Source organism: Oncorhynchus keta, chromosome 4 (assembly GCF_023373465.1).
Source record: "Oncorhynchus keta strain PuntledgeMale-10-30-2019 chromosome 4, Oket_V2, whole genome shotgun sequence".
NCBI lineage: Eukaryota > Metazoa > Chordata > Actinopteri > Salmoniformes > Salmonidae > Oncorhynchus > Oncorhynchus keta.
In genome coordinates this window covers 52,216,309-52,235,387 of record NC_068424.1, presented here as the reverse complement: position 1 = coordinate 52,235,387, position 19,079 = coordinate 52,216,309, and the positions used below count along the sequence as shown (strand labels likewise).

At 42.8% G+C, this 19,079-nt stretch overlaps 1 protein-coding gene across 2 annotated transcripts; it reads left to right on the top strand.

Annotated features, from left to right (window-relative positions):
* Nucleotides 1-598: 598 nt before the first annotated feature.
* Nucleotides 599-17,973, top strand: LOC118377666 (sestrin-3-like). 2 transcript variants are annotated; one of them, XM_035764623.2, is made up of 9 exons: nucleotides 599-717; nucleotides 12,716-12,916; nucleotides 13,118-13,300; nucleotides 13,701-13,946; nucleotides 14,057-14,168; nucleotides 14,493-14,617; nucleotides 14,824-14,990; nucleotides 15,283-15,427; nucleotides 15,644-17,973. In XM_035764623.2, exons 1-9 carry the CDS (start codon nucleotides 679-681, stop codon nucleotides 15,731-15,733), a joined length of 1,308 nt encoding a protein of 435 aa, XP_035620516.1. In that variant the 5' UTR covers nucleotides 599-678; the 3' UTR covers nucleotides 15,734-17,973. The 2 variants fall into 2 exon arrangements, with proteins under 2 accessions (XP_035620516.1, XP_035620508.1); XM_035764615.2 differs by lacking the exon at nucleotides 599-717 and adding an exon at nucleotides 1,355-1,550.
* Nucleotides 17,974-19,079: the final 1,106 nt, after the last annotated feature.

Below are 19,079 nucleotides of genomic sequence, written 5' to 3'. Positions count from 1 at the left end.
AGGTTTAACAGAGCAAATGAAATGTGACCATACTTTTTATTTAACATATCTTTAATGCTAGTCAGGCCTATATAGCATTTGCAACTTAAAAATAGGCAATACTATAGGCCTAAGGTTTCAAGCTCTGGGTGTATCACATTTCAGGTATGACCCAGATGAAAACAGTGTCCAAGAAACAAAAGTTTATTTCTAAAACAGGGGCAGGCAAATGACAGGTCAAAGGCGAGCAGGGGTCAATAATCCAGAGAGGGTGTAAAGGGTCCAGAACGGCAGGCAGACGGGTCAATAATCCAGTTAGGTGGGCGTAAGGTACAAAACGGGAGGCAGGCTCAGGGCAGGCAGAAGGTTCAAAACCACAAAGGACTAGGAACAAGAACCACGCAGGGGAACAACATGCTGGTATGTTTCAAAAACAAAACAAACAGAGAACTCAGGTATAAATACTCAGGGGATAATAGGAAAGATGGGCGACACCTGGAGGGGGGTGGATACAAGCACAAAGACAGGTGAAACAGATCAGGGTGTGACAGGATGATTTCAAAAGTAGTGATATTGAATTGTGTTTGATTGTCAACACAACCAAATATCCACATTTGAAGGACATATATCTTATGATTTAATAGTTCCATATTAATTTGTAGAAAAACTGGAATTAAAACCAGATTTAGGCAAGTTAACATGTTACAGATGCAGCGGACGGCTTGTGTTTATAACTTGGTGATTATAACTTGTTTGCTTTCCTTTTCCTCAGAAGTGTCAGGGAATCGTTCCGTATGACGTTATCTGATGCATGCATATGTTCCCTTTTTAGTACAATCTTCTGTTCCTCTATTTTGTTTCCTACAAACACTATTTTTTTCTGATGAATTACTAGTAATCAAGTATCAGGATGGACATTTTTGAATTAAGGTATCTTTACTTTTACTCAAGTATGACCATTTGGGTACTTTTTTACCACTGCACCCACCTACAAACACACCTGCTGATATACCCATACATATACCCATACATCACTTGCATTTCTTTTTTTTTTAGGGCCCTATATGAGAAAAATGTATTTTGGACCCAGTAGGTACTGGAGTAAGTCCTGTGAGAGGTAATTTTGTTGTATGGCTTTCCTCTCTGTGGACTGTGGAAAAATAAAGAAAAACACTGCAAATTGATCTCAACGTTGAATGGATCAAATGTTTTTTTCCCCCACCAGACCATAGCTAGCAGTAATTGAATTTCATATCAGCCTTTCAGTGAAAGAGTTGAAGCCATTAAATGCCATCTCTGTAAGTTGATTGGTCTTTAGCATTTGCACGGCCCCTACTCTCTACTCCGCCCCTTTATGATTTGATTGGACACACTGTTACTGGAGCTGTCAGTCCACTGCGAGTTTTTTTCACCTCAAGCTAAATGCCCAGACTTGTAGTGGCTCCGCTTTGTCAGGTGGACATCAGGAGAGACAGAGCCGTATCCATGCACTAATTAGTTGGAAAATGATCATCTTTATGGAAGAAATGGATTACCCTCTCAGAAACCAATGTCAGCGCGTCCAGAACCAGGTATTTGTCTTGACTTAACTACGAAAAAGCCAGTCAACGTTCCAATTTATGATTAACGTTAGCTGGCTACTAATAAAGTTCCATCGACTGTCGTTCATTCATTTTGTCCTGAAAAACTTGTGGCAGGTTTTGTCTCTCTCGAAACTGTTAACTCCAGAACTACGTTAACTACTTCTACTTCTATCCCTTGATAATGGTGGGGGGGGTTTTGTCTCGAGATTTGCTTTAGCTAGCTAACTAATTTAATGTCCGAGCTAGTTTGTCGCCCTCTAATGGCTAGGTAGCTCACGTTAACTGCCTTGGTAACTCATTCAGACAACTGACTTGATAACCAGCTAGCTAACGTTAGATGACAGTTGACAAGGGGCAGGTGAGCAGCTACGTTAACTACGTTAACAGGTGGCTATTCAGTTAGCTAACAAGCTAGCTTGTTTACTAGCCAAGGCAAGTAACGTTAGCTAGATAACTACCGGTTATTCTGAGCCAACTGACCAAATAAATGGCCAACTAACGTTAGCTAACTATTGTTTGTAATCTCTGAAATAGCTAGGTAAATCACGTTAACTAACTAGCCAAAGTACCAACAAAGCAATGCCAATGGTCATCGATTGTCATTTAATTTATATAACTAGGGGCTTCTTGAAGGGACGGTAACAAGCTGTCAATAATTTGCATTTGTCAGTCACAGTCAATGAATGAACATTTGCTGTTGTTAAAATGGTTTAGACATCTATTCAACTAAACTAATGGTGTTGAACGGTAACCTAGTCCTAGAATGTTGCCATAATGAATTGACAACTAGCTAACGTTAACTGGATCGTAAAAATGAATGTTAATCTGCAAACTAGGCTATACTTTTCTTCGTGATGTATTTGCATTATGATTTTAGCTATATTTGCAGCCTAGGTTTGATGGCCATCAACCGCCTACTCTTTTTTTTCTCTTTTTGTTGAAGGCAATAAATGACATAATCTCTAGCGATTTGCACGTACAGAAAAAGTGTCTGCTAATGCAATGTCATTCCATCATTTTGGCAGTCTCAGTGTGTTCTGACCAGCTGCAAAGAATCTAGTTGGCTTGCTAACAAACAAAGACCGTCGTTGACAGAGTTCAAGGAGCAGTTTTCCTGTTCTGTTTCAATCGGCCTAATGCATTGTCATAATCTCTGTCATAATGTCAAACGTTTGATAAAGATATTTTGTGTGTATTTTTTCACTAAGATTTAGACCTTGTGTGCAGTGATGCTGGGTGCACTGCCAATCAAAGTTGTTTTTCTCATTTCTGTGCTGTTTTTCCATGTACAGCCGAGAGGGGGCAGTGCGGATAGGATAACTTGTTTACTGCGATTCAACATTCAGAAAGAAGTAGCTAGAACAATAGAGGAATGTGGTCAGTGACATGCATTCCTTAATATTTGATGTAAAATGATATTTGACTTGTACCTGCACTTGCATATAGGGGTTTAGACCAAGGCTTTCTTCAATGTATGTCAGATGTGTCACATTTAAAGCCTGCACCAAACCTGTCATACATACAAATGTGAATAGCCATCCTTATGAGATTTGCACCAGGCGTTTGCAGATTTGACTAGACAGAAGCATAGGATGTATCTTTTTAATTTGAATAAACAATATCCTTTCTGAGGTTTACAGTTTTGGACATTTGTTGCAGCTCTGGTTAGAAAACAACAGGCATATTGTTGCATCATGCTTTTGTGTGTTCTTTGTGCAGACCCCAAAGTAGGGCCCCCTCCTAGACTATTGCTCCCTTACCACTGTATATCCTGTCAATATAAGTGCCATAGATAAATGTCAGGTGTTTAAAAACTGTCTTATCTGCTGGCATTGATATGAATTAGCAATTCTTACATGCACACATGTTGTGTGTGTGTGTGTTGCAAAATAAATGTACACAAGTGTTTCAATCATTTCACCCGCACCGCTCGATCACGTCTGCGTAGGACAGCGCTAAAATAGAACTTGGTTCTATTTGATACACGCAACGCACTGAAAGTCCCTTCCTGTTGTATTCGGCACATGTGAAAAAATAAAGTTTGATTTGATTATTGAATATCAGGAAGCTACAAACCCTGGATGCTTGAAAGATAAAGGAGGAGAGATTAAAGAAAGCTAAAATCTAATTAGCGTAGAAACATAACATTTTGTATGACTGGGTGAAAATTCTGCGAAGAACCAACAAACAAGAGGACCGTGTGCATGATGGGTAAAATAACAACCCAATGTTTATCTCCCAAGACAAACTAGCTATCTGAATGTCCATGAATGTTTCATTTGTGTTTCGACCTGCCCCCAAATTATTAAAGTTGGTTTTGATATTTTAACCCGCGTGTCATGATCTCTGGACTGGTGTGTGCGGACAAAATCAACATGCGTGCAATCACCGCGATGGCGCGTGTGTCTGTGGCTGGTGTAGTCAGCATATTAGGCATGCTTCTAGTTTGAAAAAGAGTCAGAGAGAAGTTTGAAAAGGGGGTATTGTGAATGTAACTAACCAGGTTACAAAAGATGACTAGATCAAGCAAATAATGTAACCTGAATTCTGAAACACCTTGTGTGCATTAGCACTTGTTTCTTGTCTATGCTCAGCTGTCTGTCTCATGTCACCATATAATCTGGTTCTACCTGCCTGTCATGTTTTTCTGTTGTGTTATACATGCATGTTTGCATGTCTCCATATGTAACATGGTATGTTTGTGTGGGTCGTCTATGGCTGCTGTCCTGCCCAGCTCCCCACCCCCTACCCCTTCTGTGGGCTGCAGCTGGTTGTTTAGCACACCTCCCCTGCAGAGCCAAAAACAACGCTTGCTGTTTGTTTCCGATGAGGGACGAGTGTGGTAATGGTACGCAGCCGGGACTCGACACTATCAGAGCAGCTAATGACAAGGACAAACCCCTTCAGGCTCACTTGAAATGCAGATAGAATATCCCTTTATCTCCTCCTTCATCTGCAGCTAACCCGCTCCCTTGCAGCCCCCTGCATTACCTTATCCGCTCCCTCCCTCCCTGTCACATTTACCCTTTGAACCACTACTTGCATCATTTTTCTAGTCTTTGTTCTCCTTTGCTTGGTCATCTCTGCATACTTCCCATTTCTTATTTTCTACTCCACAATTTATAGGCCATTGTCTATTTAAGCAATAAGGCACCTCAGGTTTGTGGTGTATTGCCAAAATACCATGGCTAAGGGCTGTTCTTACGCACGATGCAACACAGTGTGCCTGGATACAGCCCTTAGCAGTGGAATATTGGCCATTTTCCACAAACCCACGAGGTGCCTTATTGCGATCATAAACTGGTTACCAATGTAATTGGAGCAGTACAAATAAATTAGTATGTCATACCCGTGGTATACGGTCTGATATACCACAGCTGTCAGCCAATCAGCATTCGGGGCTGATTTGTTTCTTCTACCCCTCTTTCCCTCCCCTCACCACTGCCACTATCCTTTGCATCTCGTTTTTACCTTGTGACGTTCTCAGATCAATAAACAAATTAGTTTCCCTGTGCAGCAGAGAGGCAGGGACCAGGGTCAGGGTGGATGATGTGGTAAATCAATGGTGCTTTTGCATTTCAAATCATGTTAACCTCTGGGAGGGAGTTACAGGCCTTCGTCAGGACAATACTTTATTGAAAGGCTTTCAGCTGATTTACAGCCTCTCAACCTTCCTCACTTAATAGAATATAGCAGTCTGCTCTTGGAAACACTCTCAGTAATCCCTGTGCAATCCCAATTAGTATTTGGTATCATTGCCTTTAAATTGTTTAACTTGGGTCAAATGTTGCGGGTAGCCTTCCACAAGCTTCCCACAATAAGTTGGGTGAATTTTGGCCCATTCTTCCTGACAGAGCTGGTGTAACTGTGTCAGGTTTGTAGTCCTTGTTTGCACACACCTTTTCAGTTCTGCCCACAAATGTTTTATAGGATTGAGGTCAGGGCTTTGTGTGTGCCGCTCCAATACCTTGACTTTGTTGTCCTTAAGCCATTTTGCCACAACTTTGGAAGTGTGCTTAGTGTCATTGTCCATTTCGAAAACTCATTTGGTACCAAGCTTTAACTTCCTGACTGATGTATTGAGATGTTGCTTCAATATACCCATATCCTTTTCCTCCCTCATGATGCCATCTATTTTGTGAAGTGCACCAGTCCCTCCTGCAGCAAAGCACCCACACAACATGATGCTGCCACCCCCATGCTTTACGGTTGGGATGGTGTTCTTCGGCTTGCAAGCCTCCCCCTTTTTCCTCAAAACATAAGTGGTCATTATGGCCAAACAGTTCTATTTTTGTTTCATCAGACCAGAGGACATTTCTCAAACGTACTGTCTTTGTCCCCATGTGCAGTTGCAAACCGTAGTCTGGCTTTATTATGGCAGTTTTGGAGCAGTGGCCTCTTCCTTGCTGAGCGGCCTTTTAGGTTATGTCGATATAGGACTTGTTTTACTGTGTATATCGATACTTTTGTACCTGTTTCCTCCAGCATCTTCACAGGGTCCTTTGCTGTTGTTCTGGGATTGATTTGCACTTTTCGCACCAAGGTACGTTCATCTCTAGGAGACTTCCTGAGCGGTATGACGGCTGCGTGTTCCCATGGTGTTTATACTTGTGTACTATTGTTTTTACAGATGAACATGGTACCTTTAGGCATTTGGAAATTGCTCCCAAGGAAGAACCAGACTTGTGGAGGTGTACAATTTTCTTTTCTGATATCTTGGCTGATTTCTATTGATTTTCTGAGATCTTTTATTTCAACTCAAGAAACATGGGACCAGCACTTTACATGTTGCGTATATATATATATATATATATTTTTTTTTAATGTAGTTTGTACATTAGCTACGTTTTTTTATCTTGTGCCAACTTGTTAGTTGGGCTATACGTACACAAATACAAATGTGTTAAGAGTCAGCAGAATTCATGTGTGACTCATTGTGTCATTTCCTGCCTGGGACTGTTGAAAGGATGTTGGTTCCTGTTTTAGTTTGACTAGACTACTTATAATGGAACATGTTGGAGATTAATTTCCCTATTTGAGCATGTCAAGATGTCTGGGGAAACTAATTGTACCGTATAGAAAATGTATGCTGTTGTGATAGTTTAAAGTGTCTGACATTTTCTTGTTTGGTTTGAATTATTAGTGAACAATTGCACAATTCCAACCACGGTGAACAGAATGACTAGTACGTGTGCCAGTGACGCCTTCCATACAGGTTCTCTCATACTGTAACTTAAAGGGATACTTATGGATTTTGGCAATGAGGCCCTTTATCTTCTTCCCCAGAGTCAGATTAAGTTGTGGATACCATGTTTCTGTCTAGTATGATGGAAGTAAAGGTAGTTTTGCAAGCCATTGTTAACTAGCCTGTTGAGAGGTGCTGAACACATTTGTATTTTACTGCCACTCTGAGCCTGTTTTCCATCGGGCTTGGTTATCGGGCCCTAATGAACTACTATATATTTACAGGGCGAGTGGGACGTGGCCTCTGAGGCTCGTAGCATCTTGGTTGGGAATAGGGTACCATCTGGCTGACTGGTCTGGAGCATTGGCATTCCAGCTTTAATGCATCGGACAGACACTTTAATAACACACTAATGTGGTGTCATGGCCACAGCCAGGATGTTTATGATACAGCCTTTAAAGCCTGACTGAGCCCTGACTGAAATTTAAACTCTTGTTTAATTCGCTTGTATGGAACTTGATTCCCAGAAAGTTTCTCAAAACACCCATGGAGACTTGGTTAGACCGAGTTCCTGGAGAGTGGGACTTTGATTGCTCTCCAACATGGAAAATGTGGGGCCACAAATCAGCAGGCACAGAGTTGTGGGGGCATACATGTAGGGTTGTGTGAGTGACGTATGCCAGTGTCAAACACCTTGATGCTAGACCAATGAGGCGCGTGTCGTAGAGTTGAGCTCCCGTGTTCCTTGAAAGTAGACAAGTGGGTCAGGATCCAAGTCTGCATGACTAGAGCTTTCTCTCCTGTTTGCTGTGGTCTCTGTCACTGAACCACTTACATGTTTTTCTCTCTTCAAAGGCCACACCTGACCATGCATGCTCAATATAGGATTACCATGACATTGACACATGGCAGTCAATAGCTGTTGCATGGTGATTTAAAAAAGGACTAAAGTCATTGTGAATGAGGACTCGTGTATTGGAAGGCCATAGAAATAAAATGTCACATTTAGACAATGAATTCCATGGGCTGTCAGCTGAGTGGTTAAACCCCCTAGGCCTGTCCTGTTCCCCTTCTTGACATCCACCAAAATGTTGGAGATGTGTATTCATTTTAATATTGGAAAGTCTTTGTACCTAATGTTGGAGGAAGAGCAGCACCACCTGCTGGGTAAGGTGTGAAGTGAAGCGTTTTTGAGCCACAGAGAAGCCAGTGAGATATGCTAACATTGTGGCTAAATGCCAAGGAGCTATTATGTGAGGTGTTACAGCTACATAACGATCATCGCAAATCACCATCGCTGCCACACACCCGCTGATATAGATACACCTTTGGTATGAGGGGAGCCATAACTAGTGGCTGTGGCAGTCAAGAAATTGTCAGCTGGGGATTGTCAAGCAAATAACTGTCAGTCTCACTGTAATTGACCAAAACACATTTAGGATCTCCTGGCTTCAACAAGCCATTTTTTAAAAGTCCATGTAATATAGCATACATTTAATATAGCCTACACCTTCACAATAAATCCATGATTTATTTTAGACAGGTCTAAAGAAGCATGATATGAAGAAAATGTAGTCTGTTTCAGAAGAGAAGAATAGTGTACTCTGTGTTGTCCTGATGTGGTTATACCAAATGGCTGTGGGTTACACTATTTCATTTAACAGACAAGATTTGCTTATAATTCCGTGGAATTATTTTAGAGTATGAAGAATACAATTTGAACAAGGCTGAATAAAATATAAATATTGTCTCCAAGCGATTTGAGGGAGTGCCCACATGCGACTATTCTGTTTTGAGCGGTTAACAAAGTGGGTACTCTGTATGCTTAATTAAGAGTGTATGGAACTTTAATTGTTATACAAAAGTTGGCCTTTGTGTTTTTTTTTTTTGTACATTGTAAGGCTGCATGATTAGACTATAAAGTCATGAGCTCTGCTTTTGTACACACTCCAATAGTCTCTCATTCACAATTTGATTTGCACTTGATAATGCCTTGCATTTTATGGTGGCATCCCCTTTGTGGCTGTAATGCACCCTAAAAAAATCCATGCCTTTTTGCATCCTGGAGTGCTGTGTTGTGCCCTGAGTGTGCTGTGCCCTCTCACTCACATGACTCTCTGTCCTTATCCAATTCAGAGGTGCATGTTGGAAGAACTGTTCACGTTTACTTTTCGTCAGCCAACAAGATGAGTAGGCCTAACAAACAGCAAAAGCACTAGCCTATGTCAATCTACTATCCCCCATAGTACATGAGTTGACCTATTCTGTGTGAGAAATAAATATTCCAAACATAGTCTAGGACAGTTGTGGGATGTGATAGATCCCAAATGAATACAACCACCAGCATCAAAACATGTTTTATGCAATGTGGCTGATGCAACAAATCAGAATGTTTAGCTTAAAATAGCTATTTCTTCCCATAAGCGCAGCAATGCATACATGGTAGTAGGCTACAGTGGGGCAAAAAAAGTATTTAGTCAGCCACCAATTGTGCAAGTTCTCCCACTTAAAAAGATGAGAGGCCTGTAATTTTCATCATAGGTACACTTCAACTATGACAGACCAAACGAGAGACAAAAAATCCTGAAAATCACATTGTAGGATTTTTTAAATGAATTTATTTGCAAATTTTGGTGGAAAATAAGTATTTGGTCAATAACAAAAGTTTATCTCAATACTTTGTTATATACCCTTTGTTGGCAATGACAGAGGTCAAATGTTTTCTGTAAGTCTTCACGAGCTTTTCACACACTGTTGCTGGTATTTTGGCCCATTCCTCCATGCAGATCTCCTCTAGAGCAGTGATGTTTTGGGGCTGTTGCTGGGCAACACGGACTTTCAACTCCTTCCAAAGATTTTCTATGGGGTTGAGATCTGGAGACTGGCTAGGCCATTCCGGGACCTTGAAATGCTTCTTACGAAGCCACTCCTTCGTTGCCCGGGCGGTGTGTTTGGGATCATTGTCATGCTGAAAGACCCAGCTATGTTTCATCTTCAATGCCCTTGCTGATGGAAGGAGGTCTTCACTCAAAATCTCACAATACATGGCCCCATTCATTCTTTCCTTTACACGGATCAGTCGTCCTGGTCCCTTTGCATAAAAACAGCCCCAAAGCATGATGTTTCCACCCCCATGCTTCACAGTACGTATGGTGTTCTTTGGATGCAACTCAGCATTCTTTGTCCTCCAAACACGACGAGTTGAGTTTTTACCAAAAAGTTATATTTTAGTTTCATCTGACCATATGACATTCTCCCAATCTTCTTCTGGATCATCCAAATGCTCTCTAGCAAACTAGAGACGTGCCTGGACATGTACTGGCTTAAGCAGGGGGACACGTCTGGCACTGCAGGATTTGAGTCCCTGGTGGCGTAGTGTGTTACTGATGGTAGGCTTTGTTACTTTGGTCCCAGCTCTCTGCAGGTCATTCACTAGGTCCCCCCCATGTGGTTCTGGGATTTTTGCTCACCGTTCTTGTGATCATTTTGACCCCACTGGGTGAGATCTTGCGTGGAGCCCCAGATCGAGGGAGATTATCAGTGGTCTTGTATGTCTTCCATTTCCTAATAATTGCTGCCATAGTTGATTTCTTCAAACCAAGCTGCTTACCTATTGCAGATTCCGTCTTCCCAGCCTGGTGCAGGTCTACAATTTTGTTTCTGGTGTCCTTTGACAGCTCTTGGTCTTGGCCATAGTGGAGTTTGGAGTGTGACTGTTTGAGGTTGTGGACAGGTGTCCTTTATACTGATAACAAGTTCAAACAGGTGGCATTAATACAGGTAACGAGTGGAGGACAGAGGAGCCTCTTAAAGAAGTTACAGGTCTGTGAGAGCCAGAAATCTTGCTTGTTTGTAGGTGACCAAATACTTATTTTACACCATAATTTGCAAATAAATTCATAAAAAATCCTACGATGTGATTTTCATAGTTGAAGTGTACCTATGATGAAAATTACAGGCCTCTTTTTAAGTGGGAGAACTTGCACAATTGGTGGCTGACGAAATACTTTTTTGCCCCACTGTATAAGTGCAAATGTTCCATTAGTGGAAAACACCATTATCAAGTGACCGCAAATGCCATTATGCATGTAATGCTTTTATTATAAAGGGGCATTTTTTTATGGTGAAAATGATCTTCCCCAAACTTGAAAGTCATGTGCTGCTTATGTATGTCAGTTAGGCTCTACACCCTTTGTAAAGCGGATTAATGTACTTAATTTTAAGAAGTTATTTGGCCACTTGTGAAACAAACCTCGTCAAAACATATAGGCCTATGGGCAAGGCTACAGTCACATTGTGAATGATGCCCAGCATAAGAAACAAAGGGATAATATATAATTTATAAGTGGTAAGCTAATATTGTCACCCATCACACTTTTCTTGATTTAATCTTGTCTTTACATATACTAAATAATGTGACGTTTTGATTTAGAATGGACCATTATCATGCACCTGTATCAAACGGTATCAGCAGGAAAAAATGCATGTCATCTATGTACTTAAGTAGTGAATGGAGGATGTTTTTCCCTGTGGTTTATTTTCATGCAAGCCAGTTAGGCTATACCCCTGTTGTAAATATAAGCACTGTGCTTAATATTAGGAAAGTTGAGAAATAGATCTTGTAGGCTGAGCCTATAGAAAGCTGATGGGATCCTTATATTTTTAAGAGGCCATCACTCTGTTTTCTCCTGCATTTGCAAAGCCTATAGAAATGTTGCACAACATGAGTTCATGGGCTCTTGTGAAGGGTCTGATTTAGGGTTTCGAAAACATTTGCATTGATATCAGTGATTAGAGGGACAATGGAGTGCTGAGTACCAGGCAGTTAGCAAGTTTAGTAGGCTACTAATGACCAGCAGCAGCATCAGAGCTTGGAGAAGCCTAATTACCTCGACTTAAATGGTCATGTGGAATTTGACTGGCTTCATCACTCGTGACCGCCGGTGTGGCGGTAATAAGTTCACCACAACAGCCCTAGCCTTAACTGAGAACACCAGGCTCTGCCAACAGAGGCTGCTTAGCCACTTGGATCCTAGGTAAGCTGCCCTGGCCTCTCACATTTCACACACTGGGGAACTGAGTCAAGACCCGCTCTCTTCAGCCCGGTGCCAACACCTTTTCCTAGAAGCCGTTGAGAGTGAGGTAATAAATCCCTTTAGCCTTTAGAAGACCAGTCTCTCTCTGAGTCCAAGTTTCTCTTGGCCTGTGGCTCTCCTCTTCCCCAGACAGTCTCTCTCTGAGTCCAAGTTTCTCTTGGCCTGTGACTCTCCCCAGCCAGCCTCTCCCTGTCGGTTTGGACTTTCCTACTTCTTTACTGTGGTTCTTCCCTCAATGAGGCCTCATTCAGGCCCAGCCTCACAACCCCCCATACACCCAAGTTCCTCTACATGTATCTGCTCTACTAATTTTATCATAGTAAAGTGGAGGACTTTGAGCAGTTAATTCAGGGTAGTCTCATTGCATCCTCCTATGACTATTGATCTGTTTTGTCTTTTGGTTGATCCTCTCTGGTACTGTGAATGTGTTGGATGCTGAGCTCTTTTCCCTACCAGAAAGTCTCTCTGCCTGAAAAGTGTGCAGAGCGGCCTTGTTTGTGTTTTGCAGGGGAATATTGTGAGGAATGTCTAGTGGTAAAATATCTCTGCTGCGTTTATAAGAAGTCTCCTGTCGACGGTTGGTTCAAAACCCACAGTCCTGACCTGCCTGCAATTCACATACTGATCTCACTGTAGGCTGACACCACAGGGACCATCAAAACTGAGGCTGTCAGCATATCTGCTACCATAAGCAGTCTGCACTAAATAAGGCTTGTGGAAAAACTGGCATTTAATTTATTCCCCATTTTGTTATAAAACATTGATTTTCACCTGGGATGAATCATTGCATAGACCTAGTTGCTGTGTGCATTGTCAGTGACATATTGTCTCTGCCACCTGTCTCACCATCCTCTTCCTCTGGTGCTGTCCAGGTGACGAAGGTGAACGCTGAGAAGGAGCGGGTGTCGCTGCGGTGCATGAAGTCTCTGGCCAGCAGGGGGGGTGTGGACGCCGTGTCCCAGCAGATGGCCTCTCACCCCCAGTACCTGGAGAGCTTCCTCCGCACCCAGCACTACATCCTCCACATGGACGGCCCCCTGCCCCTGCAGTACCGCCACTACATCGCCATTATGGTGAGGCTACTGGACACGCACTGCATGATGCACAGAAATGCGTATTGTATTTGCGCCAATCACCCACTCACAGTTGCGTACACTTGCACTGACCCCACTTTTATGTACCCACGCACATTGACACAAACGTGGTCAACATCCTGGAGTCAAGCCTACTTGTATTGAAGTGTGTGTCTCTGTCCCTCCCTCCATCTCTCCCAGGCTGCAGCGCAGCATCACTGTGGCTACCTGGTGTCTCTGCACTCGGCCCAGTTCCTCAGGGTGGGGGGCGACCCGCTGTGGCTACAGGGGCTGGAGGCCGTCCCCCCTCGCCTGCAACACCTTGACCAACTCAACAAGGTTCTGGCCCACCAACCCTGGCTCACCGCCCGCTCACACATACAGGTACCACAAAAACCAGCTCCTTGAAAAAGTTACGGGCTCTTATAAAAAATATCTAATGTGCCAAAAAAGAATGTTTTGATGCCTAAATTTGGATTTAGATTGATTCTTATCTTATTCTTATTGCAAGAAAATTAGCTTTAAAACAGCAACATTTTCTCTGCACCCCATAACAAAATGTGTATAATTGCAGGAAATGTACTTTAAACCTGCAAAATGTTCCCTCCACCCACAAGAGGGGGTGTGAACAGCGGGACGTTCCCCAATGTTGGAAGGGGGACCTGAGTGAAAAAAGTTTGGGAACCGCTGGTTTAGAGAGTCATATCCCTGATCAGTAGAGTTCTCCACCCCTGTCTAATCTCCACCATGAGGCTCACTCTCTGCTGTGTCCTTCCCCCACCAGGCGTTGCTGAAGACGGGGGAGCAGTGCTGGTCTCTGGCTGAGCTTGTTCAGGCTGTGGTGCTGCTGGCCCACTGCCACTCTCTTTCTAGCTTTGTGTTTGGCTCTGGCACTGACGCCGACCCTGTCCCCCTCCACATAGCCCCCAACGGCACCCCCCCGGGCTACTGCCTCTGTGACGCTGCCAATGGCAATGTCAGCGCTCCTCCGCCTCTCACCACACCCTCAGAGCACACCACACGACGACAGGTAAGGGTTGTGTGCTGTATCAGACTGAATATGACATTGGCGCTATTCCACAACAGATTATATCATGTTGTTCAACTTCACGTCTTTTATCATTTCATCTGTCTTGGTAGTCTCTGGACTCCAGTTGTGAGATGGTGTGTCTGAAAGAGAGGATACAGAAATCCCAGGAGGAGAAAGAGAGGGGGGAGTGCGTCCTACACACCCAGACACTCCAGCACACAGGTACACACACACACACAGCTGTCCCCGCTCACATTCACACCTGACATTGTGAAGCTGCGAGGGCTAAACTTATCCTCATGTGTGAACCAGTGGAGGCTGGTGGGAGGAGCTATAGGAGGACGGGCCCTTTGTAATTGCTGGAATGGAATCAATGGAACGGTATAACAAAAATATGTAAACCACATGTTTGACTCTGCTCCATTGATTCTATTCCAGCCTTTACAATGAGCCTGTCCTCCTATAGCTCCTCCCACCAGCCTCCACTGGTGTGAACGTTGAGTGACTGATCGACTATATTTATTTATCCTCACTGTTTCCTCTCAGATGGGGAAGATGAGGAGGAGATGATCTACTCAGCAGACCCCTCTCGTTTCATAACAGACCCTGAGTTCGGCTACCAGGAGTTTGCCCGCAGGGAGGAAGACCACTTCCAAGTATTCCGGGTGCAGGTAAGAACATGGTTTACGTTCATGTTGGAATACGTTATGCCCTCCCTAGGAGATGACCGGAGTCCATGTGAGTAAAGTAACAAATCAGCTTTTGTAGAATGTGAGTAGCATATGCTGCATCGTATGTCTGTGGGCATATAGTTAGCTGAGGTATTACAGGAACCATGCGAGTATTTCAGGTTTGTTTGTGTGGTCTGTCTGGGCAGGACTACTCCTGGGAGGACCACGGCTTCTCCCTGGTCAACCGGCTGTATTCGGACATCGGGCACCTGCTGGATGACCGTTTCCGCAGCGTCACGGCGCTCCCCTCGTCCCACGGGCCTGACCTGAAGAGAGCCATCTGGAACTACATCCACTGTATGTTGGGAATTAGGTGAGGTCATTCTATTGGTCTGCACACAAACACACACACACAACACACACACACACACACACACACACACACACACACACACACACACACACGTATACATACATAGGAACCAGCACAAATCGTATGAACACTGGGTACATAGTTTGAGTTCTTGTAAAGTGAGATGCTATCGTGATCACATGCATTGCAGCCAGGTTAGTCCTATGATTCAACGCTTGGGATTCGCTGCAAAGGCCCCGCTTGGATAGCGTTCATGTTTGCATGACATGTGACACTTGGTGTGGGTCTCCAGGTATGACGATTATGACTACGGTGAGGTAAACCAGTTGCTGGAGAGGGAGATGAAGCTTTATATCAAGTCTGTGGCCTGCTACCCTGACGCCACCAAGACCCCGCTGTGTCCCCTGCCCTGCGCACCACTCAAACCTTCCGAGAGGGTACGCACCCCACCGCATACCAATACATACTGCATCCATATAAAGCTGAACTATATACTGGAACTAAATCTACTGGAGAATAATAGTTTTGTCCAATTAATGTGGTCAAATGGGATGCAAAGTGGTCATTTGTGTTCTGTTTCCCCCTCAACCCCATTCCATCTCTTGCTCTCTTATGATATCATCCTCTTTTTTTTCCTCTCTCTCTTCTCTTAGATCCATGTGAACTTGCTTATAATGGAGGCTCGGTTACAGGCTGAGCTTCTGTATGCTCTGAGAGCCATCACCCAGTACATGATAGCTTAGGTCGGTTGGCGGGAGGGAGGCACAAAGTTCATCACCAACGGTACAGAAAGACCAAGCTAGAAGGCCGCAGGGTGGGAACCCCCTTACAGCAGGCAGGGATATGGGGAAGAGACTGGCAATTCTGAGGAGGAAGCGTTGTGCAACTATCTGTCCTATTTCTCAGTTAAAAATGGGACAAAAAATATAATGAAATCATTTAAGATCTAGTGGAAAGCTATTTTCCAAAGTCAAAAACACACAACGCAATTCCTCTCTTCCCTTCACTCTGCCTGCTCATTTTCCACTGTGCAAGGGTGGTCTGTCCACTTCTCATTTAATGTGTTTTCCTCTTACAAAATGTCTCTGCTCTTGATGGTTAATGTGCAATTATAATACTATTATTACAATAGATATGAATTATTTTCATTTTTATCAATGTTTGTCTCAATTCTGGGATGAAAGCAGACGGTTGGTTCTGCATTGTAGCAAAGAGATACGTACCGTACCCATGGCCGTCACACTAACCCATTTCTTGGTTTGTGATTAGTCTTTAGAACTTTACATTTGTTCTAAACAAATTGTTTATCCTTTTTGGATTGAGTGGATGTTTTGGAGATATTGTCATAATTTGTCTTGTTAGTCCCTGTCAGTGTTGGTGTAGGTAGTTGGTGAGGGTGATGGACAGTTGTTCATTGTAGCTCTCTTAACATTTTGCGTTAGTACTGTCAGGTCAAGAACAAAACCAAGACACTGCAAGACGATATCACACAACTATAGTTTATTTTAAAAGCACTTTATTTATATATAAAATACGAAATAAAACAAGGTAGCTCAGTGGCAGAGATGGAGGCCAAAGTTGGTCCGAGTCTTTCCTTTACGCTGTATGGCGTCTGATAGAAAGGATCCTTCTTGGGTCCCTCTGTAGTTAGATCAGCTGATCTCCATTCCTACCGTCACTACATAGTCCCAGAGCATTCTTGTGTAGGTGGAGTAGTGCAAGGCTACACAGGGTCCTAACAGAGGCCATGGCCCCAGACCTGAAGGAGATCACAATTCACTTCAGTATCTTAGATAAATCTGAAATTGCTACAACTATTTAAAAACAGATTTTAACTTTAATATACACAGGGGTGGCCAAAGTAATGTTTTGTAGTGACGCTCAGCCGTATGACTGTCAGTTGTTATATTGATGTGCTCTGGTATAGATCAAATGAAGGAATCTCCATTTCAAGGAAACTTCAACCATCCCTAAAACTGCATTGGTCAGCAGCACTCTGAACTGGAATATTGCAACAAAAAAAGTCCCCAAAAGTGACCTGCACTGGGTTTTGAATTGCTGTTAAACGTACTCTAATAAGCTACAAAAGATGTAGACTACAGATCAAATGTCATCAGTGGTCTGTGTATGATCTTGTGCATGTGAAAAGTAGGTTTGTCTTTCAATTATTTATTTGGTGAGCTTTATGACCTAAAATAAAGATGCTGATGCATGGTACAATTTGCAGAGCAGAACAATATGGGTACTAAAAACTAGATTTTCACCTTTATTGATTTTTTTTTTATTACACTTTTTGTAAACTTTGCATCACAGTACTATGATTGTTGAGCCCTTTGTTCAGTTGCTGGGTTCGCTGCTATATCCTGCCTGTTGTGCTGCACCCTGAATATTTCAGAGGCAGTGAGGTTGACGACTCTCTTAATGGGCTCGACCGTTTTAAATGACAGAGGGAAATAAAGAAAGAAGGAAGCGCATATCAATAGATGCAAAAGAAGTGCTTTCTAGTGCAGGTGCCTTTTAGGCCAAACTGGACTGGTGCTTGAGTGGACAGGCTAGTCTACTCTGGGTTGAGTGTGGGCCTCATTTGAGCAGACTGCCACTCTGACTCCTCTGGAACAGTGTTCTGTGGCCCATAACTCCCTGTGCCATCACCGCTGGACACATGGACGGTTACTCTACTTGGAAGTACTACAGTCCTCATTGGCTCCTTGTCAACTCCTCTATGACATCGTTATGGCTCCAAATGCAGGAGCGAAAGAGTTTTGTGTTCCTGTCTGTCTGAAGCTTCTGACCACCTGGCCAAGGAACTAAACGATAGAGCCACTGACACAAAGTTGGATGTTACAGTTGTTCAATATTTACCACGTAAATGAATGGACAATAAATAAAAATAAAAATGTCAAATGTAAGTGGAAAAAAAGCAAAAAAATGTTTTTGGGAAATGTGAAGTTATTTTTTTCTATAAAGATGTTCTATCAAGTGAGTGTTTCCACTGTTTTATTTACTGTGGTTGCCTAATAGTGCTTTCACATTCGCCATATGCTGTAGTCTATTCCAAATCAACTTGTCAGTGTGTACAACTAAGGGACTCGACAACAAGCAAACCAGTTTAGTTGAACCATTCACAGTACTATTGGAATAAGTGCAATTCAGAAACATATTATACACTGAGCATACACCTTTCTAATATTGAGTTCCCCCTCCCCCGGCCTACAAAACAGCCTCAATTCATCAGGGCATGGACTCTACGTGGTGTCAAATGTCCCACAGCAATTCTGGCCCAAGATGTTGTTTTGGGTGGTGGACCATTCTTGATACGCAGGAAACTGTTGACTGTGAAATATCCAACGGTGCTACAGTTCTTGACACAAACCGGCGATCCCGTTCAAAGGAACTTAAATATTTTGTCTTGCTCATTCACCCTCTGAATGACACACATACACCGTCCATGTCTCAAGGCTTAAAAATCCTTGTACCTTTCTCCTCCCATTCATCTACACTGATTTGAAGTGGATTTAACAAGTGATGTCAAGGGTTCATAGCTTTAACCTGGTCAGTCTATGTCATGGAAATAGCAGATGTTCTTAATGTTTTGTATACTCACCGTATATCATTGAAGCATATTTAAAAAAATATGAAATAAAGGGTGAAGGTCCTTGCAGTTAAAAGTTAAAAAGATGGTTGTCTTATGTCATTGAGGCAGAGTAAGGGTGAGGCTAGCCTGGATCCATAACAGCATCTGAGACCGAAGACAGATGGCAGGGTGATTTGAGCATGTCTGCAATCAACTCATCACGGATCCCTGACCGTAAGCCAAGTTCCCTTCTTATCCCTCACCCCTGTGATCACTTTACTGAGAAATTCACATTTAACCTATCATGTTGTTGTGTAATATGAAACAAACAAGCAGTTGTGCTCATACATATTGCTAATAGTTGGCAAAAATACTTTGATTTCATTTAAATTGTCACTAAAATAGAACAGTCAGTATGATTTATTTTAAGGGGCTAACTGATTCCAGCTATGATAAATCACAGCATGAAAGATAAAGGAATTGGGTTCAGCTTTTTTCTGATTCTCCATTCCAGT